A 26,227-nucleotide genomic window follows, 5' to 3' on the forward strand; every position below is an offset into this window, starting at 1 on the left:
ATCCACCACATAAACAAAAAGGACAAAACCACATGATCATCTCCATAGATGCTGAAAAAGCATTTGACGAAATTCAACATCCATTCATGATAAAAACTCTCAACAAAATGGGTATAGAGGGCAAGTACCTCAACATAATAAAGGCCATATATGACAAACCCACAGCCAACATCATATATCACAGCGAGAAGTTGAAAGCTTTTCCTTTAAGATCAGGAACAAGACAAGAATGTCCACTCACCCTGCTTTTATTCAACATGGTACTAGAGGTCATAGCCATGGCAATCAGACAACACAAAGCAATAAAAGGCATCCAGATTGGTAAGGAAGAAACTAAACTGTCTCTGTTTGCAGATGACATGATACTGTACATAAAAAACCCTAAAGAATCCACTCCAAAACTACTAGAACTAATATTTGAATTCAGCAAAGTTGCAGGATACAAAATCAACACACAGAAATCTGTTGCATTCCTATATACTAATGATGAACTAGCAGACAAAGAAATCAGGAAAGCAATTCCATCCACAATTGTGTCAAAAAGAATAAAATACCTAGGAATAAACCTAACCAAAGAGGAGAAAGACCTATACCCTGAAAACTACAAAACATTCTTAAGAGAAATTAAAGAAGACACTAATAAATGGAAACTCATCCCATGCTCTTGGCTAGGAAGAATTAATATTGTCAAAATGGCCATCCTGCCTACAGCAATCCACAGATTCAATGTAATCCCTATGAAAATACCAACAGCATTCTTTAACAAACTGAAACAAATAGTTTTAAAATTCATATGGAACCACAAAAGACCCCGAATAACCAAAGCAATCCTGAGAAGGAAGAATCAAGTGGGGGGATCTTGCTCTCCAACTTCAAGCTCTATTACAAAGCCACAGTAATCAAGGTAATTTGGTACTGGCACAAGAACAGACCCACAGACCAGTGGAACAGAATAGAGAGCCCAGTTATTAACCCAAGCATAAATGGTCAATTAATACACAATAAAGGAGCCATGGGTATACAATGGGGAAATGACAGCCTCTTCAACAGCTGGTGTTGGCAAACTCGACAGCTACATGTAAGAGAATGAAACTGCATCATTGTCTAACCCCATACACAAAAGTACATTTGAAATGGATCAAAGACCTGAATGTAAGTCATGAAACCATAAAATTCTTAGAAGAAAATATAGCTAAAACTCTCCTGAATATAAACATGAGCAACTTCTTCATGAACATATCTCCCAGGGCAAGGGAAACAAAAGCAAAAATGAACAAATGGAACTGTATCAAACTGAAAAGCTTCTGTACAGCAAAGGACACCATCAGCAGAATAAAAAGACATCCTACAATATGGGAGAATATATTCATAAATGACATATCCAATAAGGGGTTAACACCCAAAATACACAAAGAGCTCACACACCTCAACAAACAAAAAGCAAACATTCCAATTAAAAAATGGGTAGAGGATCTGAACAAACACTTGTCCAAAGAAGAAATTCAGATGGCCAACAGACACAGGAAAAAATGCTCCACATCACTAATCATGAGAGAAATGCAAATTAAAACCACAATGAGATATCACCTCACACCAGTAAGGATGGCCAACATCCAAAAGACAAACAACAACAAATGTTGGCAAAGATGTGGAGAAAGTGGAACCCTCCTACACTCCAGGTGGGAATATAAATTAGTTCAACCATTGTGGAAAGCAGTATGGAGGTTCCTCAAAAAACTAAAAATATAAATACCATTTGACCTGGGAATTCTACTCCTAGGAATTTACCCTAAGAATGAAGGAGCCCAGTTTCAAAAAGACATATGCACCCCTATGTTTATCACTGCACTATTTACAATAGCCCAGAAATGAAAGTAACCTAAGTGTCCATCAGTAGATGAATGGATAAAGAATATGTGGTACATATACACAATGGAATATTACTCAGCCATAAGAAGAAAACAAATTTTACCACTTGAAACAACATGGATGGAGCTAGAGGGTATTATACTCAGTGAAATAAGCCAGGCAGAGAAAGACAAGTATCAAATAATTTCACTCCTCTGTGGAGTATAAGAATAAAGAAAAAACTGAAGGAACAAAACAGCAGCAGACACACAGAACCCAGTAAGGGAAAAACAGTTACAAAAGGGAAAGGGACTGCAGAGGATTGGTGAGAAGGGAGGGTTACGGGGAAAAAGGGGCACTAAGATTAGCACACATAATGTGGGGCAGAGGGGCACGGGGAAGGCAGTATAGCACAGAGAAGACAAGTAGTGATTCTATAGCATCTTACTACGCTGATGGACAGTGTCTGTAATGGGGTATGTGGTGGGGACTTAATAATGGGGGAATCTAGTAACCACAACATTGCTCATGTAATTGTGTATTAATGATACCAAAATTTTAAAAAAAATTTTTAATTGATCCTATATTTGTCTAGTGTTTGTCATTTAAGATCATTAACCTTACATATGTAAAGGTAAGCTGTAGTACTCGTATTATAATGATCATGCAACTTGCAGAAAAAAGGAATGTTCTGTATCTTTTATACCCTCTACCCCACCTCTGCTCTACAACAGCAATTTGCAAGCTATGTATTACTACGCTTCTACTCAACCTGAGACAGACTTAACCAACAAGAATTAAGTTCACAGATTTGTACTAAGTTTTAACTATGATTACAATGCAAATATTTCCAAACAGCCACAAACTGACTATTAGGTAAAATATTCTGTTCAAATGATAAAATATTCGAGGAAGGAGTATTTTATAGCTAATTCAATTAAATTAAACACCAAAATAAAAAATACCAGAAATTGAATATAATTTGCAAAAATTAATGCACACTATATAAAAGCCCAGCATCAATTCAATTTTCTTTGTCAAGGATAGTCAATCCAGTATTCTCCCTTTCAACTTCTTGAAACATATAGAAAAATACAACAAAGTTGCATCATACTTAGAATTTAGGTTCTCAAGTCAGCCTATATAATGCAAAATATTATACAGTCATTTAATTTAAGAATTTCATTTAAGATTACTCATCTTTTATATGGTATTCTTCTTATATAATGATGATATGACCAAACTACAGTCAAAATAACCTTTGACAATATCTTAAAATAGATTCAAGGAAGGGTAGGCCAGACACAGGATAAAATACATATAAAAAAATGAGATTGAATTAGAAAACACAAAGAATCATATTTCATTCACTCCAGGGTAATCATTTGTACAATTAAGATCCTCTTATCCCATCTTTTTTTCCAGAAAATAAAAGAAAACATAACACACGATCCTTAGAGTTATTTGGGCTATCTTTTTTAAAATTCATTCAGATCTGAGTTGTTTAAAACTTAGGATCAAAATCCAATTTTAATGAGAAGTTTTATCTTACCCACAACCATAAGTGTGAATTCAAACCCTCTCTTCACTGATTTTCTGTATACTTGATTTGGGAGATTTGCAAATCCCACATAGCCTTCAAGGTTCTTCTGTTGCTGAGAAAAGCAAAAAGGGTCAAGTTATTCAATTATGAACAAAACTGTCACACATTTCAAATTCACTTCATTAAAGCTACTTAGAAAACTACACAAAATATTATTCATGGCAAATCAAACTAATTTCATATTGTCACCAATAAAAGTGCTAGTTAATTGCAGCAATAGATAAAATAAGGTGAGTTGACCAATGATATAATGGTTAATTTCAAAAACCCAAGGGAATAAAATAAAAATTAAATAACTTTTCTTGAGAGCAAAGATTTCCATTTGTAGTAAGTTAGTAAGATTCTGACCAATTAACTAAAAAAAACATAACCATAGATTTTTTAGGAAAAAAACTCAAATTCCCTTAAAATTATATAAAGAACTCTTAATTATCCCATTTGCTCATACTGAGTAACTACTACAGATATAAAATTTCTTTAAATTCGTTTTCTCATTCATAAAATGAAATCAAAATTTTGAGTTTAAAGCAATTTTTCACAAACTCTTGAAGGCTTTCATGATCAACGTCAACAAGTAAACAGTATCTTTCAAGCTTTTATACCAAGTCCAATTTATGTCACTTCATAATTGGCATAATAACTGCTTCTACCATCAGGGAGATCAAATATACTTGGGTTTTAAGTAAATTATAATTCAATTTTCTACATAGTTTTTGACTCTTTGACTATCTCAACAATAGTTTCATGAGTAATTCAAAGAAACCTACTTCTAGATTGGTATGGTAAATAATTCTGATTTTTTTTTCTTTTAACTTACACATTGTTGAGAAAATCTGCCCACAGTTCAGAGCATCTGAGTAGAGTCTTACTGGTTAATTTCCCTAGAGGTAGGTCTTATTCATCATTAAAATACAATGGCAAAACATTCCTAACAGGTACACATTTCTCTTAAAAGTTTTTGCCACATTCAAATTTTCATTAAAAAAACTCAAAGATCAAAGCATTAATTCACCATGTTTGGAATGAACAAAGAACAGCATTCTGCATTCCTCACTAGACTCACATATGTAACTAAACATTCCATACATATATAACCTTTTACCCTTTTTTTTTTTTATGCACTAACTTTTTTTATGAACTAACTTTTCAGCCAAAAGAAGCTGAGAAAATAAGCAAATTAAATTGAAAGCCTGATCTTAAATATACTATTAGGCTACAGGTCAGAATATAGTATTTTAAAATCAAGTTATTTGGAAGTCTCCTATGTGCAGAGCTAAAAACATACATTAGATTTAAGATTTTGTTGGCTCATATTTCATCCAACTGAAAGTTAAATTTAAGTTAACTCTGACTGAAAAAAATTTCTACATAAATTATCTAGTATACTCACAGCTACTTTGTAAAGAATACATTTCCATCATTCCAGCGTTCCAGATTCCAACAAAACAGATCCACAGAGGAATAGTAAATGAGGAATTCCAAGAATTGTACATGACACAGTCAGTCCAAACAGGAGAGGCAAATCCATCAGAACACAGCAAAAGACAGAGGGGAAAAAAGAAAGTTACTTACGTGTAACACAACAAATTAGAGGTAAATTACAAATAAATTGAGGGTACTTTTTTCTATAGATGTCAAAGTAATATTTTTTTGTGGACTATAGTGCTCAGTGAGTCATAATCCATTTTCAGCAGCTCTCCCGATGAGATACATAACAAAAAGACCTCCTATCTCTTCATATCACAATACCCTGCATCTTACAAAAAAATAGGGAAAAAGTTGCAAAGTGTAAAGTTTCAGGAAGGTATACAGAAACCAAGTTTAAATATTGAGGGAAAAAATGTAAATTTCATACAATTTTGCTTTGTCAGTCACTGGATTAAGACAGCTCAGAACAGATAAATGTAAATGTTTTAGCTAAAGTATTTACAGTGATGTATTCTAAGTTATATTAAAGTTCACAATTTGAAGACAGGCAGACTTGTGGATACAGGATAGGAAAGGAAGCTACTAAAGATGGTGGGCAGTAACAAATGGAAAGATTAAATGTGAGCTATGAAAACTGAAAGGCAACTAACAAAGCACAAAGAAGAAAATAGACTACTCTTGGACAAATGAAAAAAAGGTACTTTAGTCTGTATTAACACAACCTAGAACAATTGCTGATGATAATGCTGATTATTCAAATGTCACATTCCCAGAGAGGGCTGCCTGACTACCCTATCTAAAATTACAACCCTCCTCATCACTTCAGCACTTCGACACTTTGTTTTTCTCCTTAGCACTAATCACCATCTAACATACATTTAACTCACCTTAGTCACAGCAATTTCCACATCACCCTTCCTCCAACTAGAATGTAAACTCCATCAAGGTAGAGATTAAATGAATTACATAAATGTGGCATCAAAAAGAGGAAGTCGTCTGGGAGAGTTGAAGAAGTTTCAGAGAAAATACTTCAGGTTGCATATTCAATGAACCCACCAGACAAAAGGCATTAAGAAAAATGCCTCGACATCGGCTCCTGTGTCTTATTCATTGCTTTATCCTCAATCTTAGAACAGTCTTTGGCATTCAGTATGACTTTGAGATTGAATTAAGAAATAAGTGAAAAGCATTCTAGGAAAAGGGTGGGCCCTAAAGTGGGATGAACTTTGTACTTTCAGGAACAAAAAGAGGACATGTGAACTACAATGAAGTGAGGTAGTGGATAAGGAGGTAAGTAACAGAAAATGAAGTCAGGAAGGCAAGCAGGGGCCTGATTATGTGTGACCCAGCCAAAGAAATTTAGATGTTATTTTAAGCATGATGGGAAGCCACTAAAGGGATTTACACAGGCAAGTGACCTGACCTGATTTATGTTTTAAAGATAGCTCTCATTGCTAAGAGAAGTAGAAATAAGAAAACTAGTAAAGGGTCTATTGCAATAGTCCAAGAAACAGTATACTGAATTTAGATGGTATGGAAGCAAGCACAGGTAAGAAGGACTCAGAATATGTTTTGAAGGTAAGAGTTGTCAGGACATTGCAGATAGATTAGAAGTGATTGGTGAAAGAAAAAGGGACCAAAGATAACTGCTAGGTTTAGGGCTTGAACAACTCAATAACTAGTCATCTCTCTTAGGGAAAAGGAATAGGGGAGGAAAAGATTGAGCAGTGAGGGCCAAAATGGCCAAAATCAGAAACAGCTTTAACATGTTAAGTTTGAGGTATCTATTATATATTCAAGAAGAGATGTTCAGTAGACAGTTAAATACATGAATCCAGAAATCCAAGGGTTGGTTGGTTGAAGATACAGATTTAGGAATCATAAGCATATTAACAGTATTGGAGGAGGAATGGATTCCTAGAGACACTATGGATAAAAGGGAACCTAGACAAGAGTCCCAGAGCAAGAAGACTCCGACACTGAGATGTCAGGCAGAGAAAGAGTAAGAAAAATCAGTCAGTAAGGAAGAAGGAAAACCAGGACTGGTGAAAGGTCACTCAGCTGTGTTAAATGCTACTGGAAGGTCAAATGAAACACCACAGACCACAAAGTGACCATTAACTTAGAAACAAGATTACTGGTAATTTTGGATATGAACAGGCTCAATAAATAATGAGAAGACAACTAACTAGGTTGAGAGCAGACAATTCTTTGCACATAACTATTATAACATTTTAATTTTACATTAAGTTACATTTTAATTTAAATTATTTTAAACATGTTACTTGTCAGTCCTTTCACCCACCCACAAACATGACTGATTTTCCAGAGAGAACCATGTCATATTCATCTCTTTTCCTAGCAAAGTACTGATACACAGAGGTTATTTTTTAAAAGTTGAATGATGAAAATACACATTCAGAAAAATTTCTTCTGAGGAAGAAACTGAGTCCAAAGACAAAAGACAGACTTAGGGAATATACTATACTAATAATGTAACACTAGTTGACTAAAACATAGACTTTTCACATTTCATAAGAATTTTTGCTTATCCCAAATTCACCACAGTTTATAATTCAAAAGATTTAACCACCCACTTATTCTTTTCATGGACAAATAAAATGTTCACAATGCCAGTGTAAAATGTAACTGCTATATAAAGAAATGTTATTTATAGACATCGATGATAGAACCGCTGACACACGCATGTGAATATAGATAAAAGTATACTCACTACCAAAATACCTTTAGATCTTTAGAGTATTACTTGATTTCAAACATCAGTTACATAACAGGAAGCAATTATCAGGCCACCTTTTCTAAAAGTATATATTCATAAAATATTTTAATGACTATGCCAAATTTCTATGTCAGAATTCATATTTAAGAAAATCAAACTACAACAACTATTGCTTGTTGCTGCACTGCCGATGGTAAAATCAACTTCAATACAATATCCAGCGGTTTTAGTGTTTAACTTATTTAACTTTATTTCTATGTATCAATTATATTCAAAGAACAAGATGCTTCAAACGAGTTCCAACAGATAAATTATTGGAACCCTTAAGAATTCTTTATATTCTCTTGCTATGTTCCTATTCCAAAGAATAAAGTTAACTGAATTTTGGCATTGGAAATCCATTACCATTTTTAAAGATTTAAAGATTAATATTTGCTTTAATAAATTTTCCAGAACAATAAGCAGCAATTTATTTCAAAAATTGCTGAATACGTTTTTCAGTAACAACAACAAAACCAATCAAGGCAAGTTGTATTAGATGGGAAGCCTAACAAAAATCAGAATTCAAGGAAAATTAAAACATAGTTTTGGTAGAATCTACTACAAATCTTAACTCACCCCGCCTTTACAAAATGAGATGTTCAGCCCCAAATTACCTTAATATGACCAGAATTCTATATCTCCCTTAATAACTATAATTTTTTTTTAATCAGGCTACAAAGATCCAAGGTTTACATCAGTATCTTTAAATTCCAAAGATAAACATTTGGTCTTTCCTAAATAAATTCATGTTCAATGTATACACTATGGATTTTAAAATGTCATATATTGAGTTAAATACTGACAAAAATAAATTTCTTTTTCTTAAAGTTTAGGTAATTCTAAATGTAAAAAAGCAATTAAACACTACAAAAGGAAATGAGATCAATACATGTATTTGCCTACTCCTTAGTATTCCCAACAAAAACTTTTCATCACACACATAGATACAACTGTCTAGGCACTTGTTTCGTCAATCCTACAACCTGTTACATAACCCAAAGGAAAAGTTAAAGAACTTCAGACTATGTGTTAAGTATAACTGATGTCATACTAGTATTAAGTATAACTGGTGTAAAAATACCTAGATTCTAGATTTAAGGTAACAATAACATTAAAGTATTTTTCAAGATTACATAGGCATGTCCTCAATATTGGCTTTTATGTCCCCTCCCCTAATCTTTTTAAAGGTTCATATCTTAGTCTGCATGCCCTCACACCTCCCTTTTTACTGAGATGCACAATTGAGTAGTGATGGAAAGTTTTGTTTTCTTAATTCTATTCTGGATTCTTGGTTAATCTGTTTACTCTCATTCATTCAACATAGCTACTGGATCCTTATAATGGATTAGGTATGGAAAAACTAATAAAAACAAGATCTCTGCTCATAAAACTAAAAATCTAAGATCAGGGAGGTTAGAAGGCAATATAGTAACAGTGATAAATACTATAATGTAGGCAAGCACAGAAACATGCCTGTAAGAACAAAAAAGGAAAGGAGCTTTATCCTATCCTGGGGTCAGATGCTTCAGATACTGAAAGACTAAGGCCTGAGTCTGGTAAGAAATGTGGGAAGGTGCTGAAGAAATTCTGGGTATCAGGCAGGCTAGGTGGTAACTGCAGAGGCTGAAAAGCAAAAGGAGAGAGTAGTTCTTTATGGGAACTACAAACAGTTCAATAAAACTCATTTTCAGAGCTTAGAGTAGGAAAGGTAAGCAAAAGCCAGATCATGGTGTGTAAGAACTTATTCACTATGTAAGACCTTGTTCACCATGTAAGAACTTGTTTGTTATGCTTCAGAAGATTGGAGACTGTTGAGATATAGGCTTGGGGTTGATTAATGACTGTGCATTGAGTCCCCTACAGAGAATTTTATTGTTGTTAACAACCATTTGATAAATAAATATGAGAGATGCCTTCTAAAAAAAAAAAAAAAAAAAGCCAGATCATGGTAAACTCTGTTAGCCATGCTAAGGAACTCATATTAGACTTCATCTTGAACACTTATGGAGAGCATTAAAGAGTTTGAAGCAGAAGCATGTACAATCACATTAATTCACATACAGAATAACATTCATTTTTTAGAAAATTACCTTTAACAAGAATATTGAGGATTAACTAGAGAAGACAATGATAGCAATCCAAGATAGGGAATGAAGAAAAACGTAAGTTAGAACTCTACTGTCCATTAAGGTAGTCACATGTGGCTACTGAATATCTGAAATTTAGCTAGTCTAAATTGAAATGTGCTGTAAGTGTAAAAACATGCCAGACTGTGAAGACTTAATATAAAAAAAGAATGAAAAAAATTTCAATTTTTATATTGATTGCATGCTGAAATGAAAATTTAGACGTACTGCATTATATAATATAATACTAAAGTTGAATCACCTGTTTCTTTTTACTTTTTAATTGTGACTACTAGAAAAGCTTAAATTACTTATGTGGCTTGCATTACTTTCGACTAGACAGTACTTGGTTGGGTATTAATCAGATTAACTGACAGGCCTCTGTTACTAACTTGTAGTGGGTGGGGGCTTGTAAGATTCATATATCCAAATTTAGGTTTGAGTAAGTGAATTAATGTGGTACCAACCATTAAAAGAAGGAATCATCTGATTTTAAGAGGCTAAATGGACTTTAGGGAGAGAAGTATGTAGTAGGCAGCTGCATATATAACATAAGTTCTAAAAATGTCTATGTTAAATAAGTCATCAACATTTAAATGGTATGCAAACAAGCCATACATGGTATGGTAAATGGTATGAATCCAAATATAGTATACAAAGTAGAAGGCAGGCCAGAACCAACACCAACATACCACCACCACCACCACCCACACAAGCCTATGAAAATGCTGAAAGAGAAAAATAAGAAAAGCAGTTCATTCATAGAAGCAGTTCAAGGCCAATTGTAGTGGATTTCTTTCAACAAGTGGTCATGCATAGCAAATGCTCTGGAATGGTCAAAGATAGAAGAATCTACTTATCATTATCAGAGCAGTGGAAAGAGGGGGAAGAAGGCAGATTGGAAGCAAATAAGCAGTGAGTAACTACAGGCAGCATGTACCTACAATTCTTTCTGAATGCTCATCTCTGAAGAGGAGAGCAATAAAGTAGAAGTTAGAGAATAACAGTAAAGGAATGATTTTAAGAATTTTTTTGAAAAGATATTTGTGCTTATTTAAATGCTACTTAAGAAGATCAAATAGGCAAGTAGCTGAAGAAATGACAGTAGTAAGTTAGGATACAGATAATGTCCTGAAGTGAAGGACTGGATTTCTCTAAGCATCAGAGATAAAATTACCTGCTATTTCTAAAAAGGAATGGGGAGACCAGGGAGTTTTCACAGATAAAAGATTTGAATCAGCAACCACAAGAACAGGGAGAAAGGCTACGAATACAATACAGACAGCCAAGCAATTCTCTCTGCTAATTAAGGGTGAAGATCACAAATCTGTGTGAATATATCTCTGAAGCCGTTTTCTCCATTAACAATCTTTAACTTGAGTATAGGCCAACAAGCAGTAAGATTCAATTGAAATGGTTATGTCACAGGAATAGTGCACACAAATACACAGGATCAACGTAGCTGACAAGTGTAGTTGAAGCAATTCAGTGAACTAAAATGGAGAGGGTCAAGGATGGATGGTAGGAAGTAAGGAAGCCAGACAGCTGAAAGAATGTCAAGTTATGGTTAGAATGGGTCAGACAATTAAGATTTTAGAGAGGTAACAGAAGTTCCAGATGATGACCTGTTGGGGCCATTAAAATGATAGGCTCAAGCACAGTCTAGAATTGCATATGATTTAGATAAAAGAACATTCAACAAAGCACTGTTAGTAATAGTGAAAAGTCATAAAAACCAAGTTTCCAAAACAAATGAAACAAGCATTAAGGTACTCCAATGTTAAAATAACATGCAATCATTAAAAGTAAAGTTTTAGAAGAACAGACATGACAGATAATAATAGACTGAATGGAAAAACCTATCATTAGACAGCAAGGCATTACATACTTTTAAATAATCTCATATTAGACTGGGAAGTAATGAGAGGGATATAAACTGGAGTAGTAACACTAGAGAAAATGGCAGGGTAAAGACATCAGAAATGTGCTCCTTCAAAACTGGCAAAGTGTCAAAATCAACTTCTTTAGAACTCTGGAAATTACCAAGATTCTTGAAACAATCCAGAGTCCTTATTCAAGAAAAAGAGGTGAATCTCAATAAGAACAGCAGCTCTTATTGAATTTAAACTTGCCATTCTCATCTCACCTCCCCAACTCTACAGAAGCCTTGAAAACCAACAGCACAAAATTCCAGCAAAGAAAATTAGCAGCCTGTCAGCAACTGGAGCAGAAGAGACTTCTTTAAAGCCCTATTCCCAAAGAACTATCATTATTTGACCTGTCTGGTGGCTCTCTGGAAGACCCCACAAACAACCACTAAGATAACAAGAGACTTCAGTGACAACACATGGCAAAGAAAATAAGATTTACAGAATTAGTTCCAAAAAAGTCACTAAACAAGCAGCAAACAGCAATAATAAACCCTGAGAGTGGAGAGTGAATCTGACCAGTTACTATGCTATATTATTTAAAGTGTTCAGTTTTCAATAAAAAGTTATAGGAAATGCCAAAAAAAAAGCAAATAAAGCATTCCATATACAGGAAAAAAAAAGCAATCAATAGAAACTACTCACAAGAAAACCCAGACATCAGGCAAAGGCTTTAATTCTGCTATCTTAAATATGTTCAAAGAACTAAAGGAAACCATGTTCAAAAAAACTAAAAAGAAAGTATGAGGATAATGTTCACCAAACAGAATATCAATAAAAAATAAAGAAATTATTAAAAAGAACCAAATAAAAATTCCCAAGTTGAGAAAAAATTGAAACTTCACTCGAGAGGTTCAGCAACAGATCTGAGCTAGCAGAAGAAAGAAACAGCAAACTTGAAGATAGGTCAAATAACATCAACCAGTCTAAGGGAAAGAAACAAAAAGGAATGAAGAAAAAAATGAACACAAAAACTGACTGTGGAACAAAATCAAGCATACCAACAGCTATGTAATAGGAGTCCCCAAAGTAATGGAAGGAAGGAAAGAGGAAGGAAAGAGGGAGGAAAGAGCAAAAAGTATGTTTGAAGAAGGATTAGCAGAAAACTTCCCAAATTTGAGAAAAGCATTTTTCTACATATCTAAAGCTCAGCAAACTCCAAACAGGATAAAATCAAAGAGATCCACACCTAGACACATCATACTGAAACTATCAAAACCAAAGACAACAATGAGTTATAAAAGCAGCAGGAGTGTCAAATGATCACATACAGAGCACTCTAAGAGTAGCTGACAACAGAGTACTCTAAGAGTAGCTGACATCCCATGAGAAACATTGGAGGCCAGAGGTAGCAGGATGACATATTGAAGATGTTAAAACAGAGACTATCATATCAACTAAGAATTTAGTATCTGCCAAAGGATCTTTTAAAATGAAGAATTTAAGACATTCTTTAATAAAGAAAAGCTGAGCAAATTTGTCACAATCAGATCCACCCAAGAAATACTTAGGAGTCCCTCAAACTAAAATGGACAGACCTTAGACAATAACTCAAATCCATGAAGAAATGATTATCACTGGTAAATTTAAGAAGTAAATATAAAAGACAGTATAAATATAATTTTTGTTTGCAACTCTTCTTTTACCTTTTAAAAGACAACTTGATGAAGCACAATAATAAAATTGTGTTGATGGCCTTAAAATGTATAAAAATTAACTTGTATGATACTAATAGCACAAAGGAGGTAGGAAGAAATGAAGCTGTATGGGAGCAAAATCATTATATTCTTTTGAAACTAAGATGGTAATAAACCAAATTACAATACTGTAAGATATTAACTGTAATTTCCAGGGCACTCCCCCTCCCACACCCCGTACACACACACACACACACACACACACAATCCCAAAAGATATAGTAAGAGAAAAAAAAAAAACCCAAGAGAATTTAAATCATTTATTAGAAAATATCTATTTGACAACAACAACAACAAAAAGGAATTAATTCAGGACTAGAGGAACAAACAATAATTGAAAGAAAAAAAAAGAACAGATGCAGAGACTGATGAGACAAGACGAAAACAAATGTCAAAATTAAAGATGTAAACCTTCAGTACTTAAATATAACAGGGTCAAATCACTCCAATCAAAAGGTAAATATTGGTTGAAGCAATTAAAAAAGAAACATGATCCAAGTATATGGTGACCACAAGAGACACTTTAGAAATAGACACAAGCAGCTTGAAAGAAAAAGGATAGAAAATGTAACAAAAAGAGAGGAGACACAGACTTTAAGACAAAACTGTTACCACAAAGGAGTTTTTATACTGATTAAAGCACCAATTTATCCAAGAAACTGTAACAATTATAAACATATATACCTCTAACAAGAGAGTCCAAAAATGCACAAAGCAAAGACTGACAGAATGGAAATTAAAAATGAGACAATTCATCAATATCAGGGCATCAATACCTCACTTTCAAAAATGGATATAACAACTAAACAGAAAATAAACAAGGAAACAGAAGACCTAAACAATACATATCCCAATTAGACCTAACATGTATCTATAGAACACTACACCTGACAATAGCAAAAAAACCCTCTTCTCAAGTATACGTGGAATGTTCTCCAGGACAGGCCATATGTTAGACCATAAAACAAGTCTCAATTCCAAAAGGCTGAAATCAGTTGTTGTGGATGTTTTTCGTCTACAAAAGAATATTGTAAATGAACAGAAATAAATTTGAAAAATATACACATCTGTGGAGGTTAAACACTATACTCTTTGACCAATGGATCAATAAATCACAAAGGAAACTAGAAAATTTTTTGAGATGGGTGAAAAACAAAACAGCATACCAAAACTTAACTGAATACAGCCAACTCAGCGTGTAAAGTTATAGCTGTAAATGCCTCTGTTAAAAATTAGTTCCCTAAATTCCACCTCGAGAAACTCGAAAAAGAGCAAACTAAATGCAAAGTAAACAGATATAACAAAATAATGAAGATTAGAGCCCAAAATAATGAAGATCAAAGAAAAATAATAAAGTCAACAAGACCACACATTCGTTCCTTGAAAAGAACAAAAAAATGGACAAACCTTAGCAAGACTAACCAGAAAGAAAACAGAGAACACCCAAATTACTAAAATCAGGAATGAAAAAAGGCAATTCACTATCAACCTTACAAAAACAAAATGATTATAAGGAAACCCACAAACAATTGTATGCCAACAAATTGATTACTTAGAGGACTGCAACAATTCCTAAGAGATACAAATGACCTAAACTAGTTAAAAAATAAAGAGAAAAAAGAACCTGAATAGACCTATAAGAGATTAAACTAATAATCAAAAATCTTCCCACAAAGAAAATTTCAAGTACAGATGGCTCCAGTGGTAAATTCTACCAAATGTTTAAAGATTTCCCAATCCTTCATAAACTATTCCAAGAAACAGAAGTGAAAAGAACACTGTCCAACTCACTTTACGAGGCTATTTTACCCTGATACTAAAACCACACAACACACCAAAAGAAAATAGTTATGTCCTTTACACAGATGTAAAAAAAAAAAACAACAAAATTTTAGCAAACCAAATCCAGCAATATAAAAAAAATTATACACCATGACCAGTGGGATTTATCCAGGAACACACATGTTGGTTCTACATATGAAAATTAATCAACATAATATACATATTATTAACCCAATAAAGCAAAAACAAAAAAACAAAACACACCGGCACCTCAATAGACATAGAAAAAGCACTTGACAAAGTCCAAAACACTTTCATGATAAACACACTTAACAAACTAGGACTATAGAGGAACTTCCTCATAAAGCACATCTAAGAAAAACCCACAGCTAACATCATACTTAGTGGTGAAAGATTAAATGCTTTCCTCATCAGGGCTAAGAGAAGGATGTCTACTCTGCCACTTGTACTCAACAATGTTCTAGAGGGTCAAGCCAAGGAATTTGGCAAAAAAAAAGAAATAGATAGTATCCAAATTGTAGAGGAAGAAGTAACTATCTATTCACAGATGACATGACCTTACAGAGTATCTTAGCAAATATATTAAATCCCATATGAACTAATAAAGTTGCAGGAAACAAGATCAATACACAAAAAACAATTTTATTTCTATATATTAGCGAAAGCATTCAAAATGAAATTAAGGAAACAATTCCATTTGTAATAGCATCAAAAATAATTAAAATATTTAGGAATGAATTTAACAAAAAAGTGTAAAAATTATACACTGAAAATTATGAAACATTGTTCAAAGAAACTGAAGACCTAAATAAATGAAAGCTATCCTGTATTCAGATTGGAACAAAATGTTGCGCAGATGACAATACTCACCAAATAGCTCTACAAATTCAATGCCCCACCTATCATAATCCCAGGGGGCTTCTTTGCAGAAATGGACAAAACTAGCCCTCTAATTCATATGGAAATTCAAGAGACCTAGAATAACCAAAACAATCTTGAAACAGAACAAAGTTGGAAGACTCACAGTTCCTACATTCAAACTTACAAAGTCACAGTCATTGCAACAGTATGGTACAGCTAAATGGACAGGCACACAAATCAATGGATATAATTGACAATCCAGAAATAATCCCATACAGTTATGGTCAACTGTTCTCCCATAAGGTTGCCAAAACAATTTAATGGAGAAAGAACAGTCTCTTCAACAAACAGTGTAGGAACTACTACATATGCACATACAAAACAATGAATTAGGGACCTACCTTACACCATATACTACCTTATACATATATAAAAATTAACCCAAAGTGGATCAAAGACATAAATGTGAGATCTAAAATTATAAAACTCTCTTAGAAGAAAACAGAGGCATAAATCTTCATGCCCTTGGATTAGGAACAGTTTAATTATGACATCAAACACAAGCAATAAAGAAGATAAACTGGGCTTCATCAAAATTAAATGCCTCTGTATTTCACAGAACACTGTCAAGAAGGTGAAGACAACCCACTGAATCACAGATAGTATTTGTAAATCATCTATCTAATAGAAGACTTGTATCTAGAATAAAGATTCCTATAACTGTACAATAAAAAGACAAATAACCTGATTAAAAATTGGGCAAAGCACCTTGACAACAGTCCTCTAAAGATATACAAGATGCCAACAGGCACATGGAAAAATGTTTAACACCATTAGCCATTAGGGAAATGCAAAGTAAAATCACACTTATACCACCTCACACCTACCTACCAGTATAGTTAAAAAAGACAGTAACAAGCATGCACATGGAAGTGGAGATAATGAAACCCTTACACATTTTTGTGATAATGTAAAATGGTACAGCTGCTCTGGCAAACAATTTCGCAGTTCCTCAGAAAATTAAACATACAGTTGCCCTATGACCCAGCAATTCTATTCCTAGATGTATATCTGAGAGAAGTAGAAACATAAATCCACACAAATACTTTGCACTTACAATGTTCAGAGCAGCAATATTCACAAAAGCCAGAAAGCAGAAACAACCCAAATGTCCATCAACTGATGAACAAACAAAATGTGATTTTATCTCTATAACGAATTATTAGTCGGTAATAAAAAGGAACAAAGCAGACACATGCTACACATGGATGAACCTTGAAAACACCATGCTAGGTGTAAGAAGCTAGTCTAAATACTGTATGACTGCATTTATGTGAAATGCCCAGAATGGGCAAATCTATAGAAATGGAAAATAGATCAGTGGTTGCCAGAACCTGGGAAGAGGCAGGACTGGGAATACAGATAGTCCCCTGACTTATGACAGTTTAACTTAATGATGATGTGAAAGTGATACACATTTGGTAGAAACTTCACATCAAATTTTTAATTTTGATCTTTTCCTAGGCTAGTGATACACATACAGTATGTTATTCTCTTGTAGTAGGCATGAACAGTGAGCCAGGGCTCCCAGTTACCCACATGATCATAACGGCAAACAACACACAACCATTCTGTACCTGTACATTATTTTTCCCTTTCAGTAAGGTATCAGTAAGTTACATGAGATACCAAATTATTATAAAGCAGGCTTTGTGTTGGATGATTCTGCCCAACTCTAGGCTAATGTAAGTGTTCTAGGCTAAGCTATGATCTTTGGTAAGTTAAGTGTATTAAATGCATTTCTGACTTACAATATTTTCAACTTATGATGGGGTTTACCAGGAGGTAACCCCCATTTTAAGTCGAGGAAGGTCTGTAAGTGCTAATAGGTACAGGGTTTCTTTTTGGAATGATGAAAATGTCCTAAAATCAGATAGTGGTGATGACTGCACAACTCTGTGCATATACTAAAAACAACAGAATTGCACACTTCAAAGGACTGAATTTTATGACATGTGAATTATATCTCAATAAAGTTGTTATAGATCAAGTATACAGTGTCTATAGTATACTATCTTTAATATATAATTTTTCTTCTTTCTTACTTGTATTTCTTCATTGAGTAGGAAGAAACTAAAAACTATACTGAAAACTAATGAGACTGGTTTCCCATATGGATGGGTGAGAAAGTGGTACAAAGTGGGAATGAGAATAGGGTTAAAAGAGATGAGATGGGAGGGGCACTCTGGACACTCTATATTGTAGAGTTGGCTATTAACACCAAGGTAACATTTCATAAATTCCAATTTTAAAAATAACCAAAATCAGCTAGTATCTGAAAAGAGCTCAAAATGAACAACGGTAATAAATGAAACTAGTTTTATTTCAAATGAGTAACGTAACCACACTGAACAGTGGGGAAGAAGAGAACATAGTAGCTTTAGAAAACAATATTTTGACTATATGGTATAAAACTAAAGATGAAAAGAAATACATACAAATACTATAATCTAGTAAGAAAACGTAACAATAATTCTGAAACTACATTTATGTGTATATTAGAAATGAGCAAATATGTTAAATTGTGAGAGAGAGGTTTTCACTGTTGGAGAAGGGAGTTAAAAACAAGGAAAAAAGAAAGGCTAGACTGAACTTTATGTTAGTGGATTGGATTTAGCATATTAATAATTCATGGTGTTTAAAATATGTACACATATACATAAATACATACGAAATAAACATAGATGCATGATGTATATAAATATATAATTTCCTAGATCTGCTCAAAATATCTAGAAGCAATGATACTCCAATAGCAATGACTACCTCTCGTGCTAGGATCTTGATTTTTAAATACTATCCTCAAATAAAAGCATCTTGGACTCCTTGGAAAAATGATTCATTACAGGGCTTAGGCAGGAAAAATACAAGATGAACCAGAAAGAAAGAAAATACTCTAAAAAAATGATGGGGCATGTTGAAAGGATGAAAAGGAACCAACTTCAAAGAGCTCCCAATGGTTAAATCCAGTACAATTTGAGCAACAAAACAATGATAAGATTAATATTCATGTGTCCATACCAGTTCTAATAAAAAAAATTGGATGAATACATGAGACAGAACAAAAGAATTCCAATTAAAATATGTAGCATAATGGAAACAAAATTACTGTTAAGGCAAACAGCACAGTAATAAGGGTGACAGACAAGAATTGAAATATAGTGGCTAAAACAATGCTGAGAAGTAAGATATTTGCACAGTTCAACAAAGGACTATACTACTCACAATATACAACTCAGGAGGACAAATTACCCAACTTAAAAATGGACCAAAGATTGCAATAGACCACCGAAAACATGAATGCAAATAAGTACACAACACCCCAATATCATCAGTCATCAGGAAAATGCAGAACAAAATTATGATGAGGCATCTCTACAATTCTACTAGAATGGCTAAAATTATAAGAGTGAACAGCCCTGTGTTGGTGAGTGTGTGAAACAACTAGAGTTCTTATAAACTCTTGGTGGGAACCTAAAATGTTAAAACTATGTTGGAAAATAGTTTGTTTAACTTCTTAAAAGGTTATACACCTATATGTGAGTTAGCCCACAGGAACCTGAAGCACTTCTATTAAAAAAAAAAAATCGCATTGAAAGAAAATGTCACGCTCCTCAGAGGTCAGTATGAGTTTTCTTTTCAATAGGTAAGTCAGATGTTCTTTGTTTTCCATTTCCAACAAGTTCATTAGACTACAAAGGAAAAAATTACAGGACATAATTCTGATAAGATTTCAATCATAATGTGAATATGGGCAAGGAAGAGAAACAAAGGCTGGAATACTAATAAAGTAAGATGGATTAATAGATGGTTAGTTGTACATCAACCTCAGCAGAATAATACACCACAAGGATCTATATTTAAGTTAAGCCCAGATAACATTACTCAACAGTTGAGAAAAACATAAAAGACATGCTTGTCAAACAGGCAGATGATAAAAGATGGAAATGGTAACAAATACTTTACATGACACACTCAGAATTCAAATGAAATTTAATATACAGGTATGTGGATCCAAACCATGTGCTTTTTTCTTTACCCCCAAACCAGAATCTAAAGGACAGTTTCAGTTAAGGTCAGAACTATAAAACAGACAGCAAAAATAAGAAGGTGGTGAGACATATTTCACCCACTTAGCAGGTTCCTTCTCATTACGGAAAAAAAAAACGGTGTACAAAAAACTAGATTAAACAATAGCAGCACAGGAGAAAAAGGAAGAGACATAGTTGACATTATGCTCCATAAGTAAGTAAGTCATTAAGAAAATAAAGTTGCCCTAAAAAGTAATTGAACTTCAGGCCTCATAAGCAGACTTATATAAGCATGTAGAATGAGACAAAAGATTTATTTTGACCTGTAATTTTAAGATCACAAATATCCAGGTTCTGGTGTCAGTAGGGATATGTACAAAATGAAGAAAGTTCAGTGGAAAGTAACAACAAAGGTTAGAGGGATATAACTCCCTCCCATATAAATGTTGTTAAAGGAAACGGAAAAACTGAAGTCAGTACAAAAGACTCAAGAGTTGTCTTCTATTAAATAGTAACATTAAAAGAGAAATTAGACTTATCTTTTTGGTCTAATGGAGTAAATGAGAACTTCTAAATACAAGTATCGAAGACAGATTCCAGATACGTACAAAAATAGGAGGAAAAAAATTAATAGTGACAGCTATTCAAAGATGAAATGTCCTTCTTCAGAAGGTAGTTGAGTTTCTAACACAGGCTAGACCAGCTCTGCCCATTATTAATGTAAGAAAAGCCACACATGTAATTATAAATGTTCTAGCAGCCACATTTAAAAGGCAAAAAGAAACAAGTGAAAGTGAAAATCAATATGGAGGTTCCTCAAAAAACTAAAAATAGAAATGCCATTTGACTTGGGAATTCCACTCCTAGGAATCTACCCTAAGAATGAAGGAGCCCAGTTTCAAAAAGACATATGCACCCCTATGTTTATCGCAGCACTATTTACAATAGCCAAGATATAAAGGCAACCTAAGTGTCCTTCAGTAGATGAATGGATAAAGAAGATGTGGTACATATACAAAATGGAATACTATTCAGCCATAAGAAAGAAAAAAATCCTACCATTTGCAACAACATGGCTGGAGCTGGAAGATATTATGCTCAGTGAAATAAGCCAGGCAGAGAAAGACAAGTACCAAATGATTTTCCTCATTTGCAGAGTATAACAACAAAGCAAAACTGAAGGAACAAAACAGCAAAAGACACAGACTCCAAGAAAGGACTAGTGGTTACCAAAGGGGAGGGGTGTGGTAGGGTGGTTGGGGAGGGAGGGAGAAGGAGATTGAGGGGTGTTATGTTTAGTACACATGGTGTGGGGGGTCACACGGTAAACAGTGTAGCACAGAGAAGGCAAACAGTGAATCTGTGGAATTACTACACTGATGGACAGTGACTGTAATGGGGCATGGGGGGGACATGTTAAAATGGGTGAATGTGGTAATCACAGTTTTTTCATGTGAAACCTTCATTAGAGTGTATATCAATAATACCTTAATAAAAAAATAAGTAAAAAAAATAAAAGATAAAATAAACAATTATATTTGTAATTATAATTTACAAATTATTATAATTGTAATATATTTTAACTCAGTATACCCAATAATTATTTCAAAATGCAATCAATATAAAAATTAGTAGGACATTTTGTATTTTTTTCAAAGTAAATCTTTTCAAAATCCTCTGTGTATTTCACCTTCATACCAAATTTCAATTCAGACTAGCCACATTTCAAATGTTTAACATAACAGCCTTATATGCTCGTGGCTACAGCATTAGGGCAGATAGAATTAAAGCACTGTTACTTAATAAATTAAATAGCAATACATCTTCCAATCCAGAGATCTTTAGAAAATATCAGAATTAAAAAAGTATCGAAAACATACTCAAAGTTTTTTAAGGATCAACTTTATTTCATTGTGATCAGTCACTAGTGTGTCTTATACATTCATGACATATGTATGCTTCTGTATTTTACTGTAGTGTTCATTCTGAACACACCATAAAAGTTTGTCAAAGAATTCTTACAATTTACATGTAATATATCTATCAAACTAGTTTCTTAAAGACATCAAAGCCATTTCTTGTCAGAATACTGACTCCCATGAATCATAAAATGTTGACTCATTTTCATCTTAGCACTGCTTGCCTAAAAGAAAATAAGTAAAAATAAAGTATTCGTTGTTACCAGTTTTTTAAAAATCCTATAGCTTACCCATATTACAACATCACATAGGAAAATAGATATTCAATTCCTATTATGGACTGAATTTTATTTATCCCCAAAAGTTCATAACCTGAAACTCTAACCCCAATGTGACTTTATCTGGAGATAGGGCATTTAAGGAGGTCATTATGGTTATAAGAGATTATAAGAGCCCCCCACCCCCACCTCAATCACATGGGACTGGTGTCCTTATAAGAGGAAGAAATACCAGATATCTCTTTTTCCATATGTGCACAGAGGAAAGGTCACGTGAAGACACTGAGAAGATGGCCATCTACAAGCCAGGAAAAGCCCTCACCGGACACGAAACAATCTGCCCCCTTAATCTTGGACTTTCAACATCCAGAACTGTGAGAAAATGAACGTCTATTGTGTAAGCCACCCAATTTGTGGTATTCTATTGTGGTAGCCCTAGCGGATTAATACAGTTTCCAAGAAAATACTTTCAAAAAATTCTATTGCACGAGGGAGGAGCCAAGATGGCGGTGTGAGTAGGGCAGTGGAAATCTCCTCCCAAAACCATATATATTTATGCAAATACAACAAATACAACTATTCCTAAAAGAGAGACCAGAAGATACAGCACAACAGCCAGGCTACATCTACATCTGCGAGAACTGAGCAACTCACGAAAGGGGGTAACATACAAGCCGCAGCCCGGTGGGACCCGAGCACCAGCACCCCCACCAAAGCCCACCAGTGGGAGGAAAGGAGTTGGAGCAAGGAGGGAGAGGGAGCCCAGGACTGCTAAATACCCAGCCCTAGTCATCTGCACTGGGAGCGCAGACACACACTGCATGGTGTGCTGGATATTAGGGAAATGGAACAGTAAAATCTGCAAGCAGTTCCCCACAGCCGGTGCCCCTGGGACAAAAGAAATTCGAGTGCTTTTTAATGTCTTAAAGTGACAGGGGCCTCACAGCTGGACATCCCAGGAAACCCCAGGCGCACTAACCCTCTGGGAGGCAGCACAGCTCTGAGACCTCTCACAGTGATAAACAGCCTCCCTTCCATTCCCCCTCCTGTGCGGCCCCGCCATAGCAGGGGAGCAGCCTGAGTGGCTGCACCCAGAGCAACTGCCTGGAGCCGACTCCACAGCTGCCCGGGTCAGAATCAGAGGCCCCGTCGGCGCACAGCTGCCCAGCACAAGCCACTAGGGGTCGCCGTTCTTGCAACAGAGGAAGGCAATGAGAAAACGGGAAGAGACTTTGTTCTCCCAGCTGACACACGCGCCACCTGCCCACGACTACCTCTATCGCCATGAAAAGGTAGAAGAATTTGATTCAGACCAGAAGCACACAGAAAACCCCCAAGAAGGAGCCTGGGATGATTGACTTAACCAATCTTCCTGAAAAAGAATTCAAAATAAAGGTCATAACCATGCTGATGGACCTGCAGAGAAATATGCAAGATCTAACGGATAACGCTGGGAGGGAGAATATAGAAATAAAACAATCTCTGGAAGGACTTAAGAGCAGACTGGATGAGGTGCAAGAGGCTGTTAATGGAATAGATATCAGAGAACAGGAACACACAGAAGCTGAGGCAGAGAGAGATGAAAGGATCTCCAGGAATGAAACAATATTAAGAGAACTGTGTGACCAATCCAAATGGAACAATATCCACACTATAGGGGTACCAGAAGAAGGAGAGAGAGAAAAAGGGATAGAAAGTGTCTTTGAAGAAATACTTGCTGAAAACTTCTGGGGGAGGAAATAGTCTCTCAGACCATGGAAGCCCACAGAACTCCAGCAGAAGAGAACCAAAGAACACAACACCAAGACACATAATAATTAAAATGGTAAAGATCAAGGATAAGGACAGAGTAGTAAAGGCAGCCAGAGAGAGAAAAAAGGTCACCTATAAAGGAAAACCCATCAGGCTATCCTCAGACTTCTTAACAGAAACCTTACAAGCCAGAAGAGAAAGGCATGAAATATTTAATGCGATGAAAATAGAAGGGCCTTGAACCAAGGATACGATATCTGGCACGATTATCATTTAAATATGAAGGAGGGATTAAACAATTACCAGACAAGCAAAAGTTGACGGAAATTGCCTCCCACAAACCAACTCTACAGGGTATTTTAGAGGGACTGCTCTAGATGGAAGCACTCCTAAGGCTAAATAGATGTCAACAGAGAAAATAAAATTACACCAAAGAAAGCAGACCAACCAAACACTAACTAAAGGCAAAAAATAAAATCAACTATTCACAGAAGCAGTCGAGGAAAACACAAAAGAGTACAGAATAAAACACCTAACATATAAAGAAGAGGAGGAATACAAAGAAGGGAGAGAAATAAAGAATCATCAGACTGTGTTTATAATAGCACAACAAGAGAGTTAAGTTAGACAGATAGTAAAGAAGCAACCCTTGAACCTTTGGTAACCACAAATCTAAAGACTGCAATGGCAATAAGTACATATCTTTCAATAATCACCCTACATGTAAACGGCAAGAATGCATGAATCAAAAGACACAGAGTAATAGAATGGATAAAAAAGCAAGACCCATCTATATGCTGCTTACAAGAGACTCACCTCAAACCCAAAGACATACACAGACTAAAAGTCAAGGGATGGAAAAAGATATTTCATGCCAACAACAGGGAGAAAAAAGCAGGTGTTACAGTACTAGTATCACACTAAATAGATGTCAAAACAAAGAAAGTAACAAGAGATAAAGAAGGACATTACATAATGATAAAGGGCTCAGTCCAACAAGAGGGTATAACCATTCTAAATATATATGCACCCAATACAGGAGCACCAACATATGTGAAACAAATACTAACAGAATTAAAGGAGGAAATAGAATGCAATGCATTCATTTTAGGAGACTTCAGCACACCACTTACTTCAAAGGACAGATCCACCAGACAGAAAATAAGTAAGGACACAGAGGGACTGACAACACACTAGAACAGATGGACCTGATAGACATCTATAGAACTTTACACCCAAAAGCAACAGGATACATATTCTTCTCAAGTGCACATGGAACATTTTGCAGAATAGACCACATACAAGGCCACAAAAAGAACCTCAGTAAATACAAAAAGATTGAAATTCTACCAACCAACATCTCAGACCACAAAGGGATAAAACTAGAACTAAATTGTACAAAGAAAGCAAAAAGACTCACAAACACATGAAGGCTTAACAATATGCTCCTAAGTAATCAACGGATCAACAACCAAACTAAAAGAGATTAAGCAATATATGGAGACAAATGATAACACAAAGCCCCAACTTCCGTGGGATGAGAGAAAGCAGTTCTAAGAGGAAAGTACATAGTAATCCAGGCATATTTAAAGAAGGAAGAACAATCCCAAATGAATAGTCTGAAGTCACAATTATTGAAATTGGAAAAAGAAGAACAAATGAGGCCTAAAGTCAGCAGAAGGAGGGACATAATAAAGATCAGAGAAGAATTAAATAAAATTGAGAAGAATAAAGCAATAGCAAAAATCAATGAAACCAAGAGCTGGTTCTTCGAGAAAATAAACAAAATAGATAAGCCCCTAGCCAGATTTATTAAGAGAAAAAGAGAATCAACACACATCAATAGAATAAGAAACAAAAAAGGAAATATCACAACGGATCCCACAATAATACAAAGAATTATTAGAGAATACTATGAAAACCTACATGCTAACAAGCTGGAAAACCTAGAAGAAATGGACAACTTCCTAGAAATATACAACCTTTCAAGACTGACCAAGGAAGAAACACAAAATCTAATCAGACCAATTACCAGCAAAGAAATTGAAGCAGTAATCAAAAAACTACCCAAGAGCAAAACCCGTGGTACAGACGGATTTACCACGTAATTT

The 26,227-nt window shown here is 34.7% G+C and overlaps 1 protein-coding gene across 3 annotated transcripts in view; it reads right to left on the reverse strand.

The window, feature by feature from the left end:
* The window catches only part of SEPTIN7 (septin 7), a 134,541-nt gene that overhangs the window by 97,741 nt on the left and 10,573 nt on the right, over positions 1-26,227 (reverse strand). Inside the window, exons 1-2 of one of the 3 annotated variants that reach the window (XM_073238603.1) lie at positions 4,842-4,860; positions 3,401-3,503 (exon numbers count right to left, since the gene is read on the reverse strand). The exons of 1 other annotated variant lie outside the window; for it this stretch is intronic. In XM_073238603.1, coding sequence (XP_073094704.1) covers positions 3,401-3,410 — 10 coding nt within the window. In that variant the 5' untranslated portion in view covers positions 3,411-3,503; positions 4,842-4,860. Of the gene's footprint in view, positions 1-3,400; positions 3,504-4,841; positions 4,861-26,227 lie in introns of those variants that run through there. One more of the 3 variants, XM_073238604.1, reaches the window with a different exon arrangement.

This window comes from Manis javanica, chromosome 6 (assembly GCF_040802235.1).
Source record: "Manis javanica isolate MJ-LG chromosome 6, MJ_LKY, whole genome shotgun sequence".
NCBI classification, from domain to species: Eukaryota; Metazoa; Chordata; class Mammalia; order Pholidota; family Manidae; genus Manis; species Manis javanica.